We start from the raw sequence: 26,735 nt of genomic DNA on the forward strand, positions 1-26,735 counted from the left end.
TCTAAGTACCACTTTCGTAGCACATGGAAAGAGACTTCAGAAGAAATTTATTTGTTATATAAAAGTGATTTATTTAGTTTCCAATTTGTTTGATGTCATTTATTCTCAGTGTACATTCTGTCCAAGCATAGTCTGTCCACAACTTGTCACCAATCCTTGATGTAAGAGTTTGACTAATTAATTTAGGAGATAAGAATATGTCATTTAAATATGTAATTTAGAAGATAAGAATATGTAATCAATCGTTGTGTATATATTGTGGATAGAAGAGAAGTATGTATAGTCTGTTACCTGTGGGTTTTGAAGATGTCACTAGATCAATAAATAAAGCCTAAGAGCCATTAATTGATCTTAGCAGCTTAGTAACTGTATTGTTAATTTTAATTGCTTTGACACGATAGGCAGTAAAATTTAAAAGGTCATTCAGAGAGGAGTGATACAAATGTTTACTGCTGACACATTGATTTACCCATGCTGAACGAAAGCAGAATTGAAAGGCAAGAGAATCAAGAGCACTCTACATGAAGACAGCTCGCCAGGTTGTTTTGATCTACAAGCAGCTCTCCACACTGAAAGCAGTGAAAGCAGCTTTCTCAGTAATTATGCTTTGCGGTATTATCCAATACAATTTTTAAAGTTTGTATATGTACACTCAAACATTATGCAATGCATTTATATTTTGTATCACTTTCATATTTATCAAAATACTTAATTTCACAGGTCAAGGGATGGTGTCGTGGAAATATAAATAATAATAACTGTGCTTATATACCGCTATTTTACACATATTAGCGCCTCACCCAGAGCAGTGAACAAGTTAGTGTTATTCTTATCCCCACAATGGAGCTGGGGCTGAGAGGAGTGGCTGACCCAAGGCCACCTACTGAGCTCATGTCAGTAGTGGGATTCAAACCAGTAGACTGCTGATTATGGTTTAGAACACATACTTAGTGAAACATATGCATTCTAAATAACGCTGTATGAACTTCACTGCAGTTCTTTTTCTAGTATGGTGTATAACTGGTGCTTTATCTTTGACAGCCAATTAAAAATAGTGAACAGTATCAAATACATGTTCTTTAATTGTTAGCAGACCAAGGATGATCTGGTCATGTAACTTTTCCTGTCATTTTTACTATCCATATCTCTTATCTTGCAGCTAGGCATAGTGGTACTTTTGGCTAGGAAGAATGTCACATGATTGGAAATAGTAAATAGTGGTTTGATATTTATCTATGTTATCATATGAAAAGATGTTAGATTTCTGCATAAGATAATATATAAAAATGGTAATCCAAATAGCAGATCAGGGTTTTGGCCAAAAGAAATCTCATGAAGATCTAGGCAGGAAACTTACCCTTGTAATATGTGCTACGGAAACTTGAATGCATTTCATCGTTAATCTGAGTTAGATTTCATTAAGAAATGTTAGGAAAGCTGCTCAGGATTTAAGATAAAACCTTCAACCCATCTCTACCGAGTATTTAATACTTTTTAGTTAACGTTGAAAAGTTATGTTTAATATTTATGCCTAATATGATTATAGAAGCAATACTGTTTAAATTATCTATATACTTATTTGAGATGGATTGTTTGTAAATTTACAATTTTATGAAATTTTTACCATTTTATAACATTATATCTTTGTAACACAAAAGTTTTGCTTGTAGAAGAGGTTGCCAAAAATAAAATCCCACTCCCCCCACTCCCCCCACTCCCCCCACTCCCCCCACTCCCCCCACTCCCCCCAAGACGAAGACGAAGACGAAGACGAAGACGAAGACGAAGACGAAGACGAAGACGAAGACGAAGACGAAGACGAAGACGAAGACGAAGACGAAGACGAAGACGAAGACGAAGACGAAGACGAAGACGAAGACGAAGACGAAGACGAAGACGAAGACGAAGACGAAGACGAAGACGAAGACGAAGACGAAGACGAAGACGAAGACGAAGACGAAGACGAAGACGAAGACGAAGACGAAGACGAAGACGAAGACGAAGACGAAGACGAAGACGAAGACGAAGACGAAGACGAAGACGAAGACGAAGACGAAGACGAAGACGAAGACGAAGACGAAGACGAAGACGAAGACGAAGACGAAGACGAAGACGAAGACGAAGACGAAGACGAAGACGAAGACGAAGACGAAGACGAAGACGAAGACGAAGACGAAGACGAAGACGAAGACGAAGACGAAGACGAAGACGAAGACGAAGACGAAGACGAAGACGAAGACGAAGACGAAGACGAAGACGAAGACGAAGACGAAGACGAAGACGAAGACGAAGACGAAGACGAAGACGAAGACGAAGACGAAGACGAAGACGAAGACGAAGACGAAGACGAAGACGAAGACGAAGACGAAGACGAAGACGAAGACGAAGACGAAGACGAAGACGAAGACGAAGACGAAGACGAAGACGAAGACGAAGACGAAGACGAAGACAAAGACAAAGACAAAGACAAAGACAAAGACAAAGACAAAGACAAAGACAAAGACAAAGACAAAGACAAAGACAAAGACAAAGACAAAGACAAAGACAAAGACAAAGACAAAGACAAAGACAAAGACAAAGACAAAGACAAAGACAAAGACAAAGACAAAGACAAAGACAAAGACAAAGACAAAGACAAAGACAAAGACAAAGACAAAGACAAAGACAAAGACAAAGACAAAGACAAAGACAAAGACAAAGACAAAGACAAAGACAAAGACAAAGACAAAGACAAAGACAAAGACAAAGACAAAGACAAAGACAAAGACAAAGACAAAGACAAAGACAAAGACAAAGACAAAGACAAAGACAAAGACAAAGACAAAGACAAAGACAAAGACAGCCAGGCCCCCGGGGGTCGCGGCTGCGCCGCTCCCCCCGACGCCCCCCGCCCCGCCTGCGGCGGGCCGGGGGCCCCCGGGGGTCGCGGCTGCGCCGCTCCCCCCGACGCCCCCCGCCCCGCCTGCGGCGGGCCGGGGGCCCCCGGGGGTCGCGGCTGCGCCGCTCCCCCCGACGCCCCCCGCCCCGCCTGCGGCGGGCCGGGGGCCCCCGGGGGTCGCGGCTGCGCCGCTCCCCCCGACGCCCCCCGCCCCGCCTGCGGCGGGCCGGGGGCCCCCGGGGGTCGCGGCTGCGCCGCTCCCCCCGACGCCCCCCGCCCCGCCTGCGGCGGGCCGGGGGCCCCCGGGGGTCGCGGCTGCGCCGCTCCCCCCGACGCCCCCCGCCCCGCCTGCGGCGGGCCGGGGGCCCCCGGGGGTCGCGGCTGCGCCGCTCCCCCCGACGCCCCCCGCCCCGCCTGCGGCGGGCCGGGGGCCCCCGGGGGTCGCGGCTGCGCCGCTCCCCCCGACGCCCCCCGCCCCGCCTGCGGCGGGCCGGGGGCCCCCGGGGGTCGCGGCTGCGCCGCTCCCCCCGACGCCCCCCGCCCCGCCTGCGGCGGGCCGGGGGCCCCCGGGGGTCGCGGCTGCGCCGCTCCCCCCGACGCCCCCCGCCCCGCCTGCGGCGGGCCGGGGGCCCCCGGGGGTCGCGGCTGCGCCGCTCCCCCCGACGCCCCCCGCCCCGCCTGCGGCGGGCCGGGGGCCCCCGGGGGTCGCGGCTGCGCCGCTCCCCCCGACGCCCCCCGCCCCGCCTGCGGCGGGCCGGGGGCCCCCGGGGGTCGCGGCTGCGCCGCTCCCCCCGACGCCCCCCGCCCCGCCTGCGGCGGGCCGGGGGCCCCCGGGGGTCGCGGCTGCGCCGCTCCCCCCGACGCCCCCCGCCCCGCCTGCGGCGGGCCGGGGGCCCCCGGGGGTCGCGGCTGCGCCGCTCCCCCCGACGCCCCCCGCCCCGCCTGCGGCGGGCCGGGGGCCCCCGGGGGTCGCGGCTGCGCCGCTCCCCCCGACGCCCCCCGCCCCGCCTGCGGCGGGCCGGGGGCCCCCGGGGGTCGCGGCTGCGCCGCTCCCCCCGACGCCCCCCGCCCCGCCTGCGGCGGGCCGGGGGCCCCCGGGGGTCGCGGCTCTGGCATGTTACTCCCGTTCTGCAATCACTCCACTAGTTACCCTTCAGTTATCAAACTCAGTTCAAGGTCTTTACTGTGACATGGCTTTGGCCTGGCATGTCGGTAGGACAACCTCTTCCTCTATGTTACTCCCATTCTGCAATCACTCCACTAGTTACCCATCAGTTATCAAACTCAGTTCATCTTTATGATGTGGCAACGGGGGTGGACAGGGTTGCCATAGAAGCCATGGAAAATGGCTTCAACATGGAAAATGGTTCTTCAACATCACTTCCATCTTATCTGGATTCAATTTCAGTTTGTTTCAGCCATTTGGCCACAGCTGTCAAGCAACAACTCTGCTGCATCACCAGGGGATCCTTAAGTGTTGTTTCTGGTTAATTCCCCATCGAAAATGCTTTTGTTTGGTTAATTCCCCACTGTGTTAGCAGAGTTATCTGGAAACAGCAAGTCCAGGCTTCTCCCTCCCCTCCACCTCCCATTCTCCAAGCCCCATTTTATGTTAATTCTTTGGTATCTGATCCGCACCCTAGACATGTTCAAAGTACTTTCATTAAGGGACGGGATACAGCCACAGCCACATGGGTAGCTTTTGGGTAACAATCTTTCAGAACCACGTGGCAGAGATGGGCCTCATTGGTGCTATGCCTGACTGGTTTGAGTTCTTTCTGGAACTCAGCTCTTTCAACAGATGCTGCAGTCTGTTTTATGCTGTTCCGTGAGCATATTGGCATGGAAAGGGTGAATTGAAGGGTGCCAGTCCAGAGTTTTCATTTCTAAAATATTGTTCTGGAGTGTCTCTAACACATCCCACTGTTTTTTGTAGCATTGGCGTTTCTTTAGTGCCCTTTCCAGGCTATTTTGTCCTGTTCCAGGAGCTTTTTGGCATGGAACGGGTTAATAAAAGCGGGGCAGTCCAGAGTTTTCATTTCTAAAATATTGTTCTGGGGTGTCTCTAACCCATCCCACTGTTTTTTGTGGCACTGGCGTTTCTTTAGTGCCCGTTCTGGCCTGCTTTGTGCTGTTCCGGGAGCTTTTTGGCATGGAACAGGTTAATAAAAGCGGGGCAGTCCAGAGTTTTCATTTCTAAAATATTGATCTGGAGTGTCTCTAACCCATCCCACTGTTTTTTGTAGCACTGGCATTTCTTTAGTGCCCGTTCCGGGCTACTTTGTGCTGTTCCGGGAGCTTTTGGGCATGGAACGGGTTAATAAAAGTGGGGCACTCCAGAGTTTTCATTTCTGTAGTATTGATCTGGAGTGTCTCTAACCCATCCCACTGTTTTTTGTGGTACTGGCATTTCTTTAGTGCCCGTTCCGGGCTGTTTTGTGCTGTTCCGGGAGCTTTTGGGCATGGAACGGGTTAATTAAAGGGTGCCAGTCCAGAGTTTTCATTTCTAAAATATTGTTCTGGAGTGTCTCTAACACATCCCCCTCTTTTTTGTGGCACTGGCATTTCTTTAGTGCCCGTTCCGGCCTGTCCCGTCTCGTTCCGGATTTTACCCTGTCCCTATGCTTAGCTGACAGTTACATATCTAATGCTCTTCCTAGTCCATGTTGTTTCCTAATCCATGTTGTATTCTGGAAACATGGTAACGTGCCGGGGAAGTGGGAGTAGCTCATGAAATTTTTTTTCATTATTCATATGTAGCCTATTGTAATATATTGAAGTTAATATTACTAACTTTTGCTTTTAAAATGTTAACTTTATGGGCTAAATGCTTCTGATGATCTGACTCTGTGAAAGCAATTCAGTTCTATTTAAAAGTAAACTGTATCAAAGGACATGGTACCTCTGAGACTGTGCAGTTTTTTGGGCCACTGATAGAAAACCGTAGCTAGAACTGAGCAAACACTGAATGTCTATCTCCAGATCATGCAGTTTTATAAAAAGTAATCACAAAAACAAACCCGTGTTTTTGTACTGGCCTTACAGACTCTGTATCTGGCGATTGGCCAAAACGTCGAAAGTACACAAGCAGTTGACAACTCTCATTAAAGCACAGGGTCTCAGTTTTAAATTTTATAATATATATTTGGTATTTATTGTCTGCCTTTCTTACTGTGACTCAATGCAGATTACACTGTGTAAGACCAACTGCTGGGACATCCAATAACGATACAATAAGGTAAGGATGGCAGTTTAACTGCAGTACTTTATTTCCATAAAAAGAGGCGAAACTCGCCCGAAAACCAAAGCTTCTAAACCTGGATGCTCTTTCCTCGGGGCCCCCCAAATTGAATTCCGATACTGGTTTGTGAGGGAAATGAATTCTGCTCATTCTCAGAGCCACTCATTTGTGCTGAGGGGAAGTCATTCTGAACTTGCCCTCTGACTGCATTTCCAAGAGGTATGCTTCAGCACTGGCAACAAATCCTTCGGCTCAATGCAAGGAAGGCCCAGCTTCAGGCCCCTCCTGACACGCCCCTTGCCCGCCCGTTTCACTGAATCCTTCCCCGCCTCTTTCACTGGGCAGTACCGCCCCTTGCTCCGAGGAGCCATAAAGGAACGAAGCTCAGCTCCCGACAGAGCAGCAGCAGTAGTACGTAGGGAGCAGAGGTGCGTTTTCTCCCATCGTAGCAATGCTGGCAAAGCCCGACGTCCCCGCGCCCGCCTCCCCCTTGAAAGGAGGGCGCTCCCCCGCAGGTAAAGTCAGCGCGCAGGTAGTGTGAGAGGGCGGGAGGGCGCTGCCAGGACTGCGGCACGTTTGGGACGATGGCGGTGGAAGCGGCAGTGGCTCTCTTTCCTGACGCTTGAAGGAGGGGGCTCGGGCCGGAGAGAGTGGATGTTATCCTCCCACCCGTGACGCACTCGTTTTGTGTTTTCGTATCTTTCAACCGCCTGGTGTCTAATAAGTCCCAAGTTCTGTAACAGTTCTGGGGAACTGAGGCTGAGGGGAGGGGGTTTATTGGCTCTCTCCTTGTTTGCGTGAGACTCCATTTCCCATTTGGTTAACAGCGGGCTCTTTTTTCCCCTCCTATGTCGTAATGCTCATTGGTCACGCTTAAGTCACTTTCTCGCACCGTTTGTTATGAGGCATTTCTGCAGGCTTACTAGAAACCTGCGTCCCAATTTTGGCTTGCCACCCCCAGGTTGGGAAATTCCTGGAGATTTGTGGGGGTGGAGCCTGGAGAGGGTGCTCAGTAGGGCGTAGTGCCATATAATACACCTTCCAAAGCAGCTGTTTTCTCCAGGGGGAGAAACTGATCTCTGTGGCTTGGAGATCTTATGGAGGCTGGCAACTCTTTCAATACCTGTTTTCATTTAGTGGTGCGTGTTGTTTATCATCGACTCTTGTGACGGGCTGGTTTTGGCAAAGACCATTCTGCTCCTCCAGAAGTTTAGAAGTTTCTCAAGTGTCTTGTTAATGGGGCTTCAACCACAAATCTTTCCTGCAAATACCTTCTGGCTTCGAAAACATTAACACGTGGTTGTTCATGTATTTGAGAAGATGTCCATAGTTCTAGCTGGTTAGAAGTGAACAACTCCTGACATTTTTCCAAGCACTGTGGTTTAGATGTTTTAGGTCTGCGGAATAGAGTGATAAATCAAGTTCACTCACAATAAAATCCTACATTAGCAATGTCGAACAGTGGGATTAACCAAATCACAATGTGGAAAAATTTGTTCTGGCTCATGGAGCAAGCACAGGAGGAGGGGTACTCCTTGGCCTTTATGTTGGCAAGACCGAAACTTGCCCGTGCCAAAATGCATGTTCATTTCTCAGGGGTTCATTTTGTGTGTGTGTGAAATTCCACTGTAAAATGCATGGTGGGTTTTCGTTCCTATCCATTCCTACTACTGTGCTTGAAAAGACAAAAGCAGTTGTCTGAACCTGAATTCTTATTTATCTAAAATATTTTTCTCCTGCTTTTCTCTTGCAATGCAGGACTCAAATTAACGTTACAAATATGAATACACAGACACTTAAAATTCTTGGTGCAACTTTATCTTCCAGCTTCAGATTTCAATTCAGGAAAATTCTGGTAGTCATAGATTTGCCTGTACAATTTGGCTTTGCACTGGTTACTAAATCTCTGGATGATATAAAACACAGCACAAGACAGTAATTCCTGTTGAGAACTGATCAACCAGAAGTGGGGCTGAGGAGAAGAAGAAAAGCTCAGGCCATAGTGAAATTAGAGATTGATTTAGTTTTTAATCAATTAATAGGTTAACTAAGGATGCAGTAGTAAGTATACGTCCTTGGAAGCAGCTGCTACAAAATTTGTGTCAATGGCTTCCAAGTATAGTTAATTAGACAGTTGTGCAGAGCATCTCATTTTCCTTTCCCCCATTATTTCCCCCACCATTTCCCCTCTTTCCCTTCTCTGAAAGCCCCCAGTTGTACAGATCTGGCCACCAACCCAGTTGCGTAATGCAGAACCCAAAAGGACTTGCAGGAGCAACCCACTTTCTCCGGTATCCTCTTTTCTACATTTCCCTCTTCCTAGCTCCCACTTCCATATCCTCACCTTCGCACTCGCCAACTAAACTTTTATCTGCCTCTCCATCTTCAGCTTTATTTATTTCATTTATACCCCACCTTTCTCCACAATGGGGCCCAAAGCAGCTTACAGCATTTTCCATTTTATCCTCACAACAACCTTGTAAGGTAAGTTAGCCTCAAAAAATATAATGGGTCCAAGGACACCCTGTGAGCTTTCACTGTAGAGTGTTGATTCAAGCCTGCATCTCCCAGATCCTAGTCTGAAACACTAACTACTACACCATACTGGCTTTCATTTGGTGTCTTTTGCTGAACAGTAGTAAGCCAGTTTGGTGTAGCGGTTAAGAGTGCGGGACTCTAGAGAACCAGGTTTGATTCCCCACTCCTCCTCTTGAAGCCAGCCGGGTGACCTTGGGTAAGTCACAGCTTCTTGGAGCTATCTCAGCCCCACCCATCTCACAGGGTGTTTTGTTGTGGGGATAATAACAACATACTTGGTTGTCCTGAAGGGCGGTATATAAATCGAATATAATCTTAGGAAAGTCATGTAAGTTAGGTGGTAGTGACTCAGTCACATACTGGCTGCTACTCACCCATGAGTCCTCTCTTAGAGACTGAAATAGCCCTTGAAAGGGCCCTGATCACTCCAGAAACTAAGGCTGGAAGACTGGCAATACTGTTGTGGGTGCCTAGCTGTGTCTACTGAAGACGTTTGTTTCTCAAAGCTACAGGTGCTGCTTATATTATTTTGGCGGTTTTTAACCTCCCCAATGTAATGTTTTAACACGTCAGATTTTTCTGTAGATATGGGGCTTTTCTCAGGTTTGTAGAAAGATACGTCTTGTCTGTTCGTGGCTCCAGTCTCTGAATTTAAGTATCCACAGACAGCCACGTTCAGAATTAAATATATTGATTATTCAACCCTACAAAACAACTTATCTTTCATATGCCTCTCATCTTCACCTATATTTCTTAATTTACTTCATTTATAAACTGCCTTTCTCTGCATTCTCCTTGCCTCTATATTATCTTCACAACAACCCTGAGAGTTAGGTTAGGCTGAGAATGTGTAGCTGGATCAAAGTCTCACAGTGAGCTTCTATAGCAGAGTGGTGATTTGAACCTGGGTCTCTCACATCTTACTCTGAAAACTCGAACCACAACAGTACACTGGCTTTTGTGGGGATGCGGGGTCTGTTGTTGAACAGTAGCAAGTAGCCAGGCCTGGGCGATGCAAGTCACGTGGTATCAAGTTGCCCAGTGGTTGCTTCTGGGCCTGGGCCTAATGAGTCCTCCCTCAAAGGCCAAAACAGCCCTGATAAGGACCCTAGCAATAGCCGCTGGTTAAAACTACAGGTGCTCTTTTTATCATTTAAGTATCCTCTAATCTTTGCCACTTGGCTATTAGTATATAAGATTATGGCTACTCATGTTAAAAATCTTTTAATACTCTTTAAAAAAAAAGTTCAAGGACCATCAGTATTTTTATATTATTTTACTTGAAAAGAAAAAAATAAGAGTAAGCCTTATACACAATATAAAAAAACATGACAACAATAGTGAGAAATTTGTATATAAGCATCCCTTTCCACTCCATCTGTAGTTGTCATCTATACGCCATTACATTGGAATATTGGTAAAGTTAAGGTCCTCCATCGAATTATGAGCATTTTTCTTTCCAGTGTTGTAATATAAGTCTTTTAGCTACAGTAAAGGCACAGAGGGTCCGTTTTTATTGATAGTTGGTTAAGTTCCAGGTTACGGGCAGGTAGTTTAAAGGTACATAAACATTCTTGAAAATTAGTGGGTATTCTAATACAAAATAACTTTCTTCCAAAAAGACTGAATAACTGGACATGCCCAAAGCATATGCCTAACAAATGTGTCCTGCAAGCTATAGCGTCAGCAATTAGATGCTGTACTTAGTCCAACTATTGTTGAAGTTCGGGGTTATAAAATGTGTTGACGCTGATTTCAGTGCTGCACTGTGAGTTTCAGAGGCCTGCAATGTCAGCTAAGAAGACTGCTTTAGAATTGGATTTTTATTTAAAGCTGGTATATAGTAGTGGCTTAGCTCAGAAATGCAATCTTTATTATCAAATTTTGCAGAGGGAACAAAGTTGATGTGTTATGTAGCAATTGTAGCAGTGGAATAAAGCATAATAGCTGATATTTATATGAAACTTTAAAATGTTCAAAGGACTCTAGTTACATTAATGTGCTGTAATTCTTCAAGCTACCCTGCAAAACAGGTCAATATTATCTCTGTATTGAAAAGAAGGGAAGACTAAGACAGAATGACATGCTTGGGGGTGGAATCACATGTTACATCTATTTCTGTGATCCTTCTATCAACATTATTGTTACATGGTGTGGTTGATGGGACCACAGTTTAATGTGGAGAAAATAAAGAGTGGTGTTGTATAGTGGTTAGAACACTGGACTGGGATCTGGGAGACCTAGATTCCCAGGTTTCTAACTCTTACCTGCAAGATTTCATGTCACCTTGGGCATAGACTAACCTCACTCACAAAGTCTTGTGACAATTAAATAGAGGAGAGGAAAACTATGTAAGCTGCTTTGGGCCTATGTTGGGGAGAAAGGCCAGCTATAAATGAAGGCAATAAACAAGCTTAATCTTTAAAGGTTTGCTCTACCCTATTCCTCTGTGCATTTATAGCAACTGCATAATATTTTTTAAGTCTGTAGAAAGGATCTCAGACCCTCAGGCCATTGGTTGAAGCCATGGCAGAGAAAAGACTCAGACGAAGGAGTATGTTTGATACTACAGGAGGACTTTTAAAATAAATTATCATCATTAACATGCTTATGCCACTTCTACAGGTTTTGCTGTTTCCAAAGCTGCAAAACAATATCTAAAAATAGGTATATCTAAAAATAGATATACCAAATGTCCGATGGAAAAATTGATTAGATGCTCCTTGGAAAGATCACTTTTGGAACCTCACAAGAGATGTGGGTTTACAGACGTCTTGGGGAGAAGGTTCCTGAGCTTAAAAGTAAAAGACCCCCCCCTTTGCTTTTGATATCCACACCTCCTGATGGTTCAGTGAACAGTAATTGCAGTCCTGATTTTAAATGGTCTTTCATGTTTGTCCTTCTAAAACCCTAAAGGAGTTACTTGCTCTCAGTTGCACCGATTAATTTTAATCTTGATTAAGACATTAGTTGACTAATTAATACCATTAATAGATTAAAGCTGGAAAGAACTGTGGATTTTAACACAAGAGGAATACTAAAAAGAAGCCTTGCCATATTTAATGTGCAATGCTAAACAAAGTTATGCCCTTCTAAGTTTTCTGACTTCAATGAAAGCTGAATGGCTAATGAAATAGGCATTCAGTCATCTTTACTCACCTGACTTCTACATCTAGAACTTTCTCTAATAGAAGTTACGTAGCGCAGTTTTGGCTCAAAATCTCTGTTCTGAGAAACTTTGCTTTAACTATTTAGTACTTGTCCCAGCTAAAATAAAACTAAAGTACATAGACATTTCCACAGATGTATCCTCTGTTCTCATGACCTCTGTATTCCCCACTAAAATTTCTACCAATCCATCCAAAATCTAACCTGTAACCCTACTCCCTGCTTACTGTGCTGTGCATCATGTACCTTGATGATGCTGTAAAATCCTATTAATTTATTTACGACATTTATACTCTGCCTTTCCCCCCAGCAGCTTAAATCATTCTCCTTTCCTCTATTTTACCCTCCCAACAGCCCTGTGTGGTAGATTAGGCTGAACATGTGTGAGTGGCCCAAGGTCACCCAGTGAGCTTTCGTGGCAAAGATCTGGCTCTCCCAGATCTAGTCCTACACTCTAGCCCCTCCATCACACTGGTTCTCCTAAATCCATTATGATCACTGTACATGAGAGAAGTTCTTATATTATATTAAGAACTTCTCTCATCTACATTAATATGGATTAATATGGAATTAATTGCCTTGCCACCATAAAGTTTAACTTAGGCTATTCTGCACTTTTCACCCTCATTTTAAGGGAACATTATTGCCTTTGCACAGATTGAAGCTGGTTACAACCATGCGTCAAATGCCATAATGTGACCCCAGCCCTATTCTACCCTAGTTTGACAATTCAAAAATCTAGTAATATTTACACAATTTTATCTGAAGTTAACATGCTCTTAATGTGGAATGTATTTGACAGTGTTCAGCATTTAAATTGTTGTTGCTAGGTCATCTGTACCTTAATTGGTGCTGATTGGTTTATGATTGACAGGCATGTTAATAGAACCTAATTGATAATTAATAGAATGCAAATGTATGATAGCACATATATGACTCTTGTATACATCTTTAGGGAGACATTTATTCTGGTCTTCTTTGAGTAGATAAATTCTGTGCAGAATATTCAAAACTAAAATGGTAACAAGTTGAAGGCATCACCCAACAAAGTGCTCGTAGAAACCCTGAGTATCTCAGATGACCTTTTAATGTTCATATGCTTCTTGCCTTTACACTTACAAAGAAATTTCAAAATTGGTGTCCAAAAACTATCACGGCCCAGGATATTCCAAAGGGAACTAAACATTTTCCATATCTCTTGGAATCTTAACCACATCAAACTTTTTTTTCCAAGAAGCTGATCTCAAATTTTCATGCTTAGGAGTACAATTAAAGCTTTTAATAAGGCTGCCTCCACACATGATAAATAATGTACTTTGCCACTATTTTACTGTGTGAAATGGGAAAATCCACTTGTAAATGGTTGCTAATGTGCATTGAAAGTGGATCAAAAGTGCAATATTCAGTGTTTCAATGGTCTTTTCAGCATGGGGCTTTTTCATTATTTCTGGCCCCATACTGTATCAATTTCTTGCTAAACTTCTGCATACACAGTCAAAACATCCTGATTCAGTCTCCAAAATGCTTTCCACACTTTTTTGCATTCCACACAGAGAAAGGCTGCAACTGCCGTAGAATTGATCTTTCCCTGACTTTTCTGCAGTTCTTCTCCCTACACACATACCCCGATTTTTCCCCCCCAGCAAAGTCAACATGGGGCTTTTTTTAAAGTGCAGAATGCTTTCTTCAGTGTGAGGCCTGGCTTTGGCCCTGCTTTTTGCCCGCCACTTATTCCCCTGCATCTTGATTGGTTGAACAGCAACCAATCAAGGGTTTTCCTGATTTTTAAAAAAAATTAAATTGCAAGACTGCAACATTGGTGCCATTTAAAAAAGACCCCCCCCCTTTTTTTAAGTATCCTCATATATCAGCTGAGGAAACTGACCAGTCTTCAGCCCATTGACTGGGGAAACTGACAAGTCCTCAAAGCCCACAACAGAATCTGGGCATTTTTCTAGTGCAGAAATAAAAACGAGACGCCACTTTAGGTCAATTCCCTCAAAGTGTAGAATTAAAGAATCGAAGCAGTATGCGACCAGAACCAGTGAATAAAGTGGATCCACTCCTAATGGGCTGAATTTGCAGAAAGTCCAATGTAAAGCTCTTCATGCGGAAGAGGCCGAGGAGATGATAATATTGATACTCTCAATAATTCAAGTCTTCACACACTATCAAGGTGCTTGGAAGTGACTGCAACCTTGTAGGATAGATCTGTGGGGTGTTTGTGTGTAAATGCCACAATTGCATGGATCTTTTACACCTGATGCACCCCACCAGGGAGCATTCCCCAACATGATATGTCCTGGATCTTTGGTTGTGAAGGCAGTGTGTAGAGCCACATTAGATAGTTTCACAGGGAAATGGCTTCCAGTGGTTTTGAGAAGGGCCTACATTAATAGATAAATGAATTGCGAAAAGCACAACCAGCACAAACTGATACGTGAATGTCCTTGTTAACATAGTAAAGGGATATTGTTGGACTGCTTTAAAACTGTACCTTGACATTTGATGTGCACCAGAATAACGGGTATGAAAAGGTGTTAAAATTCTGTACAGTAGAAGACTTTCACATTATGCTCTATATTGTATGTGTCTTTCTGAGTAGTTGGCTGACTCTGTTACATAACTTGCAAAAGACCAATTGCTTGTGAAACGCCTCATCCTATTTGCATATCTCTCTCCTACAGTCAAAGCTGGAGGTATGAGAGTTTCTAAGAAGCTGGAGAATGCACCTGTTGAAAGGAATCCCAAAGTTCATGGGAAAGAAAAGACCAGGTATGTGCTTTGTTGAGACTTGTATGCTTGTGGCGTTGTTAGTGTTCAAGAAGAAAGCACTTCTTCAGCTGCTATACTACTGCAGCAAGTAAATGAAAGGAGAAAAAGGTAAAGAGTACCTTTTAGTACTAGAAAATCGTCCATGGGAAGGTCTTTTTAAAAAAGTCTGTAAAAATGTAAATCTGGCTTCTACTTCCTTTAGTGCGAATCCTCTGTGGGTGTAGAGGTAGCCAAAGATTTAAGTTGTTCAGCAAGGAAAAAAAACACTGTTCTACCACAATCAGATTCCCAATTGGCTGTCAGTTTGCCCTGCTGACTCCTGTGTTCTCATGTCTTTCTTGGTATTCTAGCAACTCCTGCCACAGATGTTCTGTCTTGCTTGCTGCCTGCATAGCATCACTTGTTCCTTGACCTATGTGAAGGTTCAAATCCAATCAAATTGACCCTTCACAAATTGTGTTGTGACGGTGTTACCAGTTTAATTTGTCCTGTAGCTAGAATGTTCTATGGTATCACAGCAGCTCAGCTACTGATAAAGTTGATAACAGGTCTATAAAAAAATGTCTTGTCTCTTTAACAGGGCCTTAAAGTGTGGATATGGGAAGCTGAAGCTCTTCATAGCATGGAGTAAATAACATCACCTATTAAATACTCCATTAAGCTTCTATGAAAGAGACAGGGCACTTTTTTCTTTAGGTGGTTGGCAGCCCTAGGCAATGACTGACCTGTAGGGGTTTAGAACTTTGGTGTAAAGTGCTGAATTATTCTGTAGTTGCCCCAAATTTTGGTTACTGACATTGCAGTTGTAAATATGTATATTCAGAAGTAAATCCCATTGTGTTCCATGGGATATACTTCCTAGTAAGTATGCCTAGAATTGCAAACTTAGTTTTTTTTTGTATTCCATCTCTTAGCAGAGTAAGTGAATAGTAATTACTGTTGCAGAGTGTTGTAGCAAGAGTAAAACATTTAGGGCACAACTAGTAAGCAAAAGACCCAAAAACCAGTTTAAGCTACACAGTCAAGCCACTGATGGATTTAAATTGGTATATCTTAAAATACTTGCCTGTTTTAATTGCCACCTAGTAGAAGTAATCTTTGGTCCCCATATCAGTTCGCTAGTTACAAAACTGTTCATTATCTTAGGATAACCATCTCAGTTTTTTTTAGTTCTGATATGCATGCATCTTTAATAGGTGAAGCAAAACATTGAGTCAAACACATATAAAGCTTTTCTCCCAGAATAGGTAAGAACAAGTTAATGTACGCTAATGTTAATACAATATGTTATGTAGTAATGGTGAGGAGAGTGGAAGAGTCTATGCGTGTAACTTGGGCTTCTTCCCCATTTCAGCTGCAAATGTGAAGAAGGATGGCTTTTTTTAATCTCTTCAGAACTCAGTATTGTACTTAACAGAGAGCCTGAATTACCCAGTGGCTTTTCTTCTCGCTTTTAACTTGTTGCATTATTGGTTTTAGACATTGGTTTGAACCCCATGGTAAATCTCTAACACAAGTTGCTTCCATCAACAGAACAGTAATGCCTTGCCTCCCGTCGCAGGCCAAAATGTTCTAAACACCGCCGCCCCCCCCCCCCCCCCCGGGAATTTATTAGAGGGTCAAGATGCTTGATTTGGAGGGAGGAAATTTTACACCTCCCATAACTTTTGTATCATTGATACGGCGCCTCTGTAACAAACCTGTATGGTTGACTGAATATATTGCACAACCAGAACTGTACTGCAGATTCTGTGGGGAGCATTTGTCAGCAAATATGAAGGATCTCTATTTGGTATTTTTTAAAAATGCCGGACTGCTGGCTAACCCTTTTTTTTTTCATCTTTCACAGCACAATCAGCATTGCAAAAATGCAAAGCATGAGTGCCTTGCTAGCAGATGCCTTGGAGAAAGTAAGTACATATAAGCGGACCAACACCTGATTATGAATTTGAACATATCATGCATACACACTGTATCTGAACAGGTGCTAAAAGGAATGTGTAGCATGCATTTGGAACTATCGACAATTTCCCCTTTATCCTCCCCTCCTGTTTTTCATGTGAGAAGGGACAAGCATAAAGCTGTCTTGGCCTGAAAAGCAGTGGAATGCTGTTTTATCCTTTGCAGAACATGCCGGAACATGACTTGTAATCATTCTGGCACCTCTCAAGCTGTGCTCTACATTTAAGACCTCCACAGGATGTTTCCTGCCTGTTCAATATGAATAAATAGGACTAATCCTTATGTGTGCGCACCTGAAGTATTGAGATGTTGCAACAGGAATTAATTTGTTGTTCTACTAAATATGCCTTCCCCATTTCTCCCATCGAGCTGACTCCTCCTTTCCTCCCGCCCCATCTTTTTGGCTTTCTTTTATATATGCAGCGATCCCAGAAAGGCAGGAAGAATGTGGATTCCACAATAAGTGACCGTTTAAGACTGCTTGAAGGCTAATATTTCAGAAGCAGCTGCTGTTACTGCTTTGGGATTGACCAGAGGCACAGAACCTTAAGTAATAGGATAAATAGATGGTCTGAATTCAAAGGGTGATGTTGCCACTCAAAGTAAAGGTTCTGGCCTTAAGGCATAACTCATGTATGTCTTTAGGTGGGGGGTGGAGTGCATATGACTGTTCTTCTGTGTGTCAGTCATCTTTATAATGAATTCTTAGGCCTAGTCGACCAAAAGTGCAATCCTAAGCAGAGCTGCCCCAGTCTAAGCCCATTCACTTCAGTGGGCTTCGACTGGAGTGACTCTGTTTAGGATTGCACTGCAAATGGTGTAATAAAATCTTGAGGTCGTTGAATGGAACACTTCAGAGTTCAGGTGGTGGCATGTAACACTTCAGTATTTAGTGTAAAAGCTTCCTGCAGGAAGAAGTCATCACAGCTTATCTAGCGTTGAGAGTTGAGAGCCAGCGCAGCATAGAGTCAGAACACACGAGACAAAATACCTAGATTCAACTCGTGTTCTCTTACCTAAAGGTTTGCCGGGAAGTGTAGGCGTCCTTGCAGCTTAAAGTTTAGCATTTACAGTGCAGGCGTCCTTGCAGCTTAAAGTTTAGCACTTACAGTGCAGGCGTCCTTGCAGCTTAAAGTTTAGCATTTACAGAGCAGCGAGGAGGGAAGTGCAGGCGTGGGGCGCCTTTCCTCCCACTCTCAAGGTGCATCACGGCATTTTCCCTTCCCCTCACCCGGCCTGGCCCTGCAGAGCGACGCCTGGCTGCACCGGGAGACTAAGCTGCAAGGACCCCCGCACATCCCTCTCTGCTGCTCTGTAAATGCTAAACTTTAAGCTGCAAGGACACCTGCACTTCTCCCTGCTGCTCTGTAAATGCTAAACTTTAAGCTGCAAGGACGCCTACACTTCCTGACAAACCTTTAGGTAAGAGAACACGCGTTGAACCTAGGTATTTCATCTCATGTGTTTCGACTGATAGTTAGCGGTCCAAGAGTTATATACTAGGTTCTTGGGATCTCAGGTTTGAACCCCCACTCTGCCATGGAAACTTGCTGGGTGACCTTTGGCCAGTCACTGTCCCTTGGTCTAACCTACCTCACATGATCGTCATTGTGAGAATAAAATGGAGGACCTCAAGCTTGTAACGTGCTTTGGCTCCCCATTGGGGAGAAAAGTATGGTATAAATAAAAAGGCCTATAGTAATTTTGGTGCTGGGCCTGAGTCTAGGATCGAACTATTGGTTCAAATCTAGAATGGATCGTTTCAGATTTCAGGTGGTGGCATGTAACACCTAGCAAATCTAAGACTATTGTCTGTCTTGGCTTATTCATACTTCTCTTTAGTTGTAATCTGCTTTGTGATCCTTAGGGATATAAATATTCTAAATAAATTGCGCTGCATATGTAGATCAGGTCTAAAAAGAGATCCTATAATACACTTCCAGGCAGCCTATTTGCAGTTCAGTAAATTCACGGAATCTGTTTTATTGCTTGCAGTCATCTCAGGGAAGTTTTTCTGTGCTGGGCAAACTGACGTTTCGAAGCCCTAAGCAGCATTTTCTGGGGAAAATGCAATTCTTGTCCATAGTCAGAAGTGCCATTCTTATTCTGGGGGGATGTCTGGAATGCAGCTGTGCGGATAGTAAGGGTAATTCCTGAAACGTTAGTAGGTGTGATGTACCTTCTCGCTTTCCACTCCTTCGATGGCTAAGTTTTGTTGTGCCGGCACATGTATTTGGTCTGCAAAGAGAGACCCTGTAAGGGAGTTTAAATGAATTAGGGTTTCTCCACACTACCATTTTAGTTGGATTTCTGTGGTTTTGAGGCTAAATCTGGCAAGGCTTGTCATGGGATATGAGGCACAATATTCACTTGAGAGGGGTGGTGGTCCTGGACTGCTGTTTCAGTCATGGATGGATTGCTATCCATCTACAGGAAAGACCTCTGGCCAGTCAGGCACTCTGTTGCTAGTGCAGTTGGGAAGTGTGAGAACAGAAAAATAAATGGCTGCTTGCTATAGAATCTCAAAAAGAGTCCAGTAGCACCTTTAAGACTAACCAATTTTATTATAGCATAAGCTTTCGAATCTGTTGCTAATAATCTAGTCATGAAACATAGGAATAAGTAAATAGAGTGCAAGCCTGCAGCATCTTCCTCCTCTTTTTTTTTAAACTTGTCAGCATTTGTTTTTAGGTGTAGTGGTAGAGAGGAGGGAAAATTGTTTTATAATGGGCGAAGCTAGAATAACTCTTAATCTACAGGTCAGAGGCGTTACCTGTCCATCAGTCGATACTTTTTTGTCTTGGGCATGCAGCCTAGAACTGTAAGGAGAGATGGGGTTCTCTTGCAGCTTCAGGGGCTGAGGAAAGGAAGTGGAATGCACTACTCATACACATGGATTGCAGTAGGGACACACAATTTGGGACAAGCATCGAGATAATAATAATAATAACAACAACAACATTCGATTTATATACTGCCCTTCAGGACAACTTAATGCCCAGTCAGAGCAGTTTACAAAGTGTGTTATCCCCACAACAATCACTCTGTGAGGTGGGTGGGGCTGAGAGAGCTCTGAGAGAGCTGTGACTGACCAAGGTCACCCAGCTGGCTTCAAGCAGAGGAGTGGGGAATCAAACCTGGTTCTCCAGATTAGAGTCCCACGCTCTTAACCACTACACCAAACTGGCTCCCAGTCATCATAGGTCATAAAAGGGCTATGGCTAACACCATAAACTGGCTTATTGTGCTTGGCGGGGGTGTTCTTCTGTGACAGATGATGCGGGCAGAGAGTTGGTAAGTTTAAACCAGAAGTGCTTAAGTGTCCTCAGTGAGAAAAGCAGGGAGGGAGTATGAGAGCACAGTGGCCCGTTGCATGTCTGATTTCCTTTGTTTAGCTTGTTGTTGCTCATGCTGCTCCCATCCATGTGGGGACATTGAGTGGAACTAAGCCATCTCCATTCTTGTTTGGGAGGAAGGGCGGGGGGGGGCAGAATTTTAAAATATTCTGCTTGAGCTGTTCTCTTTTTCTTTTGCCCCTCTCCTCATGGGTTCATTTATGTTATGATTAATTTTAGAATTGCAAGGATTTTTAATGGAACTGCTTTATTTTATGAAGCCTATGAACAGCGTTAGGTACTCTGTTGAAGAAGTAAGATACAAATCTAATAAAGAAGTCTCTTGTGCCATGTTGGATTTCAATGTCTGTTTTTCAGTTTGGGTGGGTATTCTTGCTCTAAAACAGTTTTTCTTTTTTCTTTTAAATCTTACAGCTCAGGCATAAATTCCCAGCAGCAGCCACACAAGCAGCACATCAAAAGCCACGGCCTACCCTGGAAAAGATTATACCGCCCAAAAGAATGTGCATTATTCAGCAACCTCGGAAATGTTAAAGATGCAGAGTAAAATATTCATATATCTGACAGACTTGCTCTTAACAAAACAGCACTTAGCTAAGCAAGCAGTAAAGGGACCAACTGTCTCATGCAGATTCTACTTTGTATTTTTTGGCAATAAAATCTCTTTACGTTCTGCAATTTTTTCCTTTGCTTTTTCAAAGCAGTTTTTTCCCCACTGAGGGACTCAGACTCTTGTGTCTGCGTTCCCAGTGCAACTTGGAATAGATGGGCAGTTCCTCTAAGCAATATCCTTAAAGAGACAAGGCTGTTGTGCATCTTACGAGCCATAAAGCCAGGTGCAATTCACCAGCTATGTGTTGTGGCTTGACAGGAGATTCATAATCTGCCTCCTTTTGACTCCTAGACAGGCAGCAAAGCCAGAAACTACATAGAGATCCTGGTAGGATACACACTTGCTTTATACCATGTCCAGAAACATAAAAAGTATTCATCTCTGAGAACGTGGAACTAGTACAGTTGCCAAACTTTCCTAATTGGTCTTTTCCCTAGTAATATTTGAAAAGTGTTGGCTTCATCTTGATTATCAGTTTCATCTTGATGATCAGTTTATCTATCTTGGCGTAGTGTACCTTTTGCACTAATCTGAACCAGTTCACAGGACCTCTGAGATAACATGATCATGTGTGCCAGAAGCTGGACACCTACGCAGAGATCCTCCCAATACGCATGGTCACCATGTTGTCTGAAAAAGGTAACGCATGGATTTTTCAGCTTTGATACATGTGAACAAGAACCCTGAAAAATCAGAGTTCATTGTCAGTATGTACAGAGCTGCTGACTTTTTTCAGGAAATGTGCTGCCTCATTCGGAAAACGTGGGAGCCGTGCATATCAGGAAGATGGTGAGTAGCATGTGCAGCCATACACGTAGTTGGCAGCTCCTTGTATGCTAAATTACAACATCTCTATAGGAAGGTCTTGAGATCCACAATGCACACATTTATCTGTGTGCTGGGGTTCTCTCCTACTTTGAAAAATGATATCTTCTGACCTGGAAACACTCTAATACCAGTGGGCAGTCAGTGGTTGCTTATTGGTGAAAGGCACTAATTTCTTCAGCACAGGAAGAGCTCAGTATTTAGAGTACAATCCTATGAGGAGTTACACCAGTCAGGCTTAGACTGGAATAACTCTTCATAAGAATGCAATGTTTAAATCTTTCCTAATCCTATATCCTAATGCTGCATGGGCTTGCTCATTAATGTATTGTAATTGGAATGTACTTGGCCTTCTTAATCCTTGTCTTTTGGAAAAACCAAACACGGTAAGGAAATGCCAGTTTCTCCTTTTTCTGTGTACTTATTCTTCTACCAGTATTTAGTCATAAGGGTTGTACCTTAGGTGGTAATTACATGTATTGTTCTGGATAGGCAGCAATGACTTAAGCTTACAACTGATGCTTTATCCTGACATTGCCAAAAATTGATGGTTTTTATATAAGTTCTTTGAGTGCTTTAGACTACAGTGACTGTAGGAATAGAACTTGACTTGGGTGGGTTACAAGCATCACCTGTTGGCTGTGCACGGACAACCTTTATGGGGGGAAATGTCAAAAGCCATGACCAACAAGGTAGTGAAAACCACAAAATCAATGGACTTTTCAAATTATTAGGTACAGGAAGTTAGTCAAAATCCTCAGAGGTTAAATCACAACCTTCCGGAAGCCACTTTCCTAACACTTGCAAGAATTTTCAGAGTGGAACACTATCAAAACATGTCCTTGCCTTCAAAGCTCTTGGCAGCCTTGCTCACTGCCTTCTCCATATTCTATCTATGCTAATGGCTCTGACACTTCCTGTTTGACACAGGCCAGCTGCACGTCTCCTGACTTAAACAGTTCTCACCATTCCCTGTGGCTGCTCCATATGTATTTCAGTGCTCTACAGGATATCTTTCTACTGTCATGTTCTTATCAAATACCTTCAGTACATTCTGTAGCTCAAAATCTATGTACCTTAAGTTGCTAGCATTGCCTTTCCTTCTATATGTTTACTTCAAGAATAGACACTTCTATGTTGATCCCCATTTGTCTATGAATATTATTTCATTAAACTATCTTCTGCAATGTTTTTTCTACCTGACTGAAAAATGATCTTGGTAATAATACTTTCTTTTCCATTTTACAAAGTGATTCTATAAAAGAGTTCAAAGTACCAATCATTTCGTTAGCTTTTTCAGTTTTTTAAATATTTGCTTTTATGTTTTTTTAACTTGTAAGATGCCTTCTGGACATCTCTGGAGAGTTGGCATATAAGTACCCTAAATCAGTCTTACTTAAAATCATACCAGTAAATTATATGAAACCTTGTCTTTGGAGAGGTGGCATATAATTTCCTAAATAGATTCCTGTGTGATATGGCTTATGAGTAAAAATGCCATAACATAATTTGTGGTGGAAGAGTGCTGTCAAGTCATAGTTGATTTATGGTAACCCCTGCTGGGGTTTTCAAGGCAAGACACTAACAGAAGCGGTTTGCCAGTGTCTGCCTCTGCGACCTTTGAAGGTCTTCCATCTACTTACTAACCAAGGCTAACCCTGCTTAGCAGCTGAGATCTGGCAAGATCGGGCTTGCCTTAGCTATCTAGGTTGGGGCAACATAATCAGATACCAATATATTAAAAAAAGCATCATGCTGTTGCAAATTCTAGTATGGTTAGAACAATAAAAGATTAGCACCAATTATTATAGCATAGGCTTTTGTTGGGTAAGTCCAGGGTGATCATTATATATTTTGTTAAAAACCTCAAACTGCTATGTCTCCACTGAATGCTTCCATCCATCGAAGAAACCCTAAGTTTCTGCCAGAATACCCTTTCCCATTGTGGAGGATCCTGCAGCAAATTTTTGGATGCATATTCTGTTAATAAAGGATACTGATCAACCCTGTTGTGCCTCATTCCATGGAACTCTGAACACCCCAACATCTTGTATGCATGAATTCTAGGGGAACATAAGTAATACAGACATACTGGTTTTTAGGTAATGGTCCACTATTTTTTTCTTAATTTTTAAAAATTTTATTGTGTAAAAGTTAAAAAATAGTGCAAAAGAAAGTAAAACATAACAAAGACAACAACAAAGAGCAAAGAAAGGCCTACATAAGTCTACATAGTAAAAACAGTAGAGCAACATAATAGGCATAATATTATTAATCCATTACAGGTTTTCGCCTACAACACTTCTTCCTTTAATATCAGTTTGTGATCTCAGTATCTTTTTTCTGTGTCTCATCTTAAGCCGATTCCGCACATGTTGGATAATGCACTTTCAATGCACTTTATCAATCGTTCGAGGTGGATTTTTTGTTCCGCACACAAAAAATCCGTTCCAAATGATCTATAAAGAGGATTGGAAGTGCATTATCCAACGTGTGTGGAATCACTCTTAGTATGTCAAAATCTTAATCTTAAAAATTGAACCCACAAATCATTAGTTCATTTTTCTTGGTCCCTCACAGATAGTCCATAAAGGGTTTCCAATTTGCCACGAATCTAGAGAGTTTTGTCTCTAATTAATGCTGTAAATTTGGCCATCTCTGCTAAGTCCATCATCTTCCCCGTCCAATCTTCTAATGAAGGTAGATCCTTACACTTGCATTTTTGAGCATATAAAAGCCAAGCTGCTGTTACCATATATAAAATTAAAATATACTTTTTCCAATTTGTTATCCATAATTCCCAATAAATAGAACTCTGGCTTAAGCTGTAAATTAACCTTTAAAATTTTCTGTATTAACATATGTACTTGTATCCAAAAATTTTTTGCTTTGTTGCAAGTCCACCGAAGATGATAAAATGTCCCTTGTTCACCTTTAGCCATTTTTGCAGTTTTGTCTGGGGACATATACCACTGATATTTCATTTTGTTAAAATTCTCTTTGAGAGTAGAACACAAAGTAAATTTGAGGCCCTTAACCCATGTATTTTCCCATTGATCCACTTTTATATTAAACCCAAAATTCTTTGCCCATTTTGTCATACATTCTTTGACAGATTCTTCCTCCATATCAAGTTTCAACAACAATTTATACATTTTCATAATTATATGAACATCATTTGTACATACTTCCTTTTCAAAGTCTGTCCTCGCTGAAATCCCCATTCTTTTTTATCCAATTTGAACCTTTATAACAATTGTACATAAAAGAACCATTGACATTTATAACCTTTGGCTAGTCATTCTTCCCTTGTCTTCAATTTACAGTCCTCTTCCAGAATCACTACTAAGTCTCCGTAAATCAGCCAGTCCTGTTTTGTTATCATGTCCCCTCTATAAAAAGCTGCTTGTGGTGAAATCCACAATGGTATCTTCGGGAACAGTCTTGGTTTGTATTTATGCAATATTCTCAAAATTGCTCACCTTATATAGTGACATTTGAAATCCACATTGACCTTTATCATACCATAAGTAGGCATGCCAACCAAATCGCAAGTCGTGTCCTTCTAGTGTCAGTAGTCTGTATTTTTCAGTGTCATCCTTTCCTTTATCCACATCAGACATAAGGATGCAAAATACCCCTTTAGATCTGGTAGTCCTAAGCCATCCCTGTCCTTTGCATCTTCCCTTGTCATACACATTTGGAAATATCTCTTTGCCACTGTTTAAATAGTACATCTGATGTTAGAATCAGTATTGTCTGGAACAAAACATTCTAGGAAGAACATTTTCATAACCAATATCCTCCCCAACAGAGACAACTGTAATCTATCCCATCTCAACATACGTTTTAAATTTCCTTCAAAGTTTTCCTATAGTTATTTTGAAATAGCGTACAGTTCTTCCCTATCAGTGTAATACCCAAATATTTTACCCTTTTTTCCACTTTAACCCGTTTTCTTTGACAGCTCTTCCTGTTCTTTTATATCCATATACTCTGTTCAAAATCTCCAACACCAGAATGAATAAAAGTGGTGATAATGGATACCCCTGACGTGTCCCTTTTTGAATCTCACAAGATCTAGTTAGTTGACCACCGACCATAATTTTAGCCGTTTGTGAGATATACATTGATTATACCCATTTCACAAAATTTTCTTGAAAGTTCATCTCTTCCAATACTCAGAACAGGAAGGGCCAATTCAGATTGTCAATAGTGGACTGTTACCTGACAATCAGGTAATAGTCCACTATTCTTGATGGTCTCATTCAAGGATAAACTTCCAAGGACCACAGTTCCATAAAATGCAATTATAAAAACATAATCTAATACAACAATATAATTCCTCAGTCCTTCTGCAGCTATGTATAGCTAATAGTTAATCTTAACAGTAGTTACATAACAGCTTCATTTTAGCTGTGTAAACCATACACATCAGTTCTGCCTCTATTCTTGGTGTCATACCTTTTTAAAGGCACAACTTTATTTTAGTCTATACCACTTAATCTTCCAGATCTCTTCAAGTATCTCTAGGAGAAAGAATCGTTTTAATGACAGCCAAATATGTGGCCCTGTTACACCCAGTGTGGCTGCTGCCATGGTGTCTGCCAGTTGGTTTCCTAGTGCCGATTTGCTTTTGTCCCCAGTCCTGGCTTTCATCCACCTCACTGGAGCAGGAGGTGCTTCAGAAAAAACCAGAAGGCATCACTTTTGTGTTTGCAAGAGCAACTGTTCAGAAACAACTGCCTCATCATAGAAAGATGTTTGGCTTGGACTTTTCCAGTATTTTTTGGTGACACCCACATCCCATTCTCCGTATTTAAAAGTGCTTTCGTTTTTTACAAGAGGGGGTCTCTGGACAAGTTCCTGGAAAAGTTCCTTTCCACAACATTCTCATAGATCATAGACCTTCACATGTCAATACACAATGACAGGGAGACAGCTGGACTCAATATCTTTTGGCATTTATTCCAAGTCTTTGGTAAAGATAAACACATTATTTTGATTTGGGTAGGTGATCTTTGAAAAGTATACCATAAAATTCAAGGTTTACCCAGGTTTGTTGTCTCTGTTAGCTGACAGAACAAAATATTTTTTTGCCACCAGAGGGTAGTATAAGCCTACAAATTACACAGCCCAAGTCAGCTAAATTGCCCACTGGAATTTACTAATTGTTGTCTGAGCAGCCTACAAAATGTGTGACTGCAGCATTTAAAATAAAGGTGGATATTGTTAGAATTAAGCTGTGCTGGAAGCAAAAACTATTGAGCCAAACAAATGAGAAACTAGGGTAAAACACTGCACATTTTCATGCACATAGTGCATAAATTGGTGTATATATCTGTGTAACTGCCCTTTGTTGTATTTTGATAGATTAAC

General features: G+C 42.7%; 1 protein-coding gene across 1 annotated transcript; it reads left to right on the forward strand.

Annotated features, from left to right (window-relative positions):
- Positions 1-6,472: 6,472 nt before the first annotated feature.
- Positions 6,473-20,596, forward strand: DAPL1 (death associated protein like 1). The gene is made up of 4 exons (XM_054971803.1): positions 6,473-6,634; positions 14,513-14,600; positions 16,450-16,510; positions 20,333-20,596. The coding sequence occupies exons 1-4, from the start codon at positions 6,571-6,573 to the stop codon at positions 20,450-20,452; spliced, it is 333 nt and encodes a 110-aa protein (XP_054827778.1). The 5' UTR covers positions 6,473-6,570; the 3' UTR covers positions 20,453-20,596.
- Positions 20,597-26,735: the final 6,139 nt, after the last annotated feature.

Source organism: Eublepharis macularius, chromosome 2, assembly GCF_028583425.1.
Source record: "Eublepharis macularius isolate TG4126 chromosome 2, MPM_Emac_v1.0, whole genome shotgun sequence".
Taxonomy (NCBI): Eukaryota; Metazoa; Chordata; class Lepidosauria; order Squamata; family Eublepharidae; genus Eublepharis; species Eublepharis macularius.

What these genes read in the sequence shown, in the direction of transcription:
- DAPL1 (XM_054971803.1), top strand. Translation starts at nt 6,571, where the DNA reads ATGCTGGCAAAGCCCGACGTCCCCGCGCCCGCCTCCCCCTTGAAAGGA. An exon ending in AGGAGGGCGCTCCCCCGCAG is followed by an intron (nt 6,635 to 14,512) that starts GTAAAGTCAGCG and finishes TCTCTCCTACAG; the next exon opens with TCAAAGCTGGAGGTATGAGA. An exon ending in CATGGGAAAGAAAAGACCAG is followed by an intron (nt 14,601 to 16,449) that starts GTATGTGCTTTG and finishes CATCTTTCACAG; the next exon opens with CACAATCAGCATTGCAAAAA.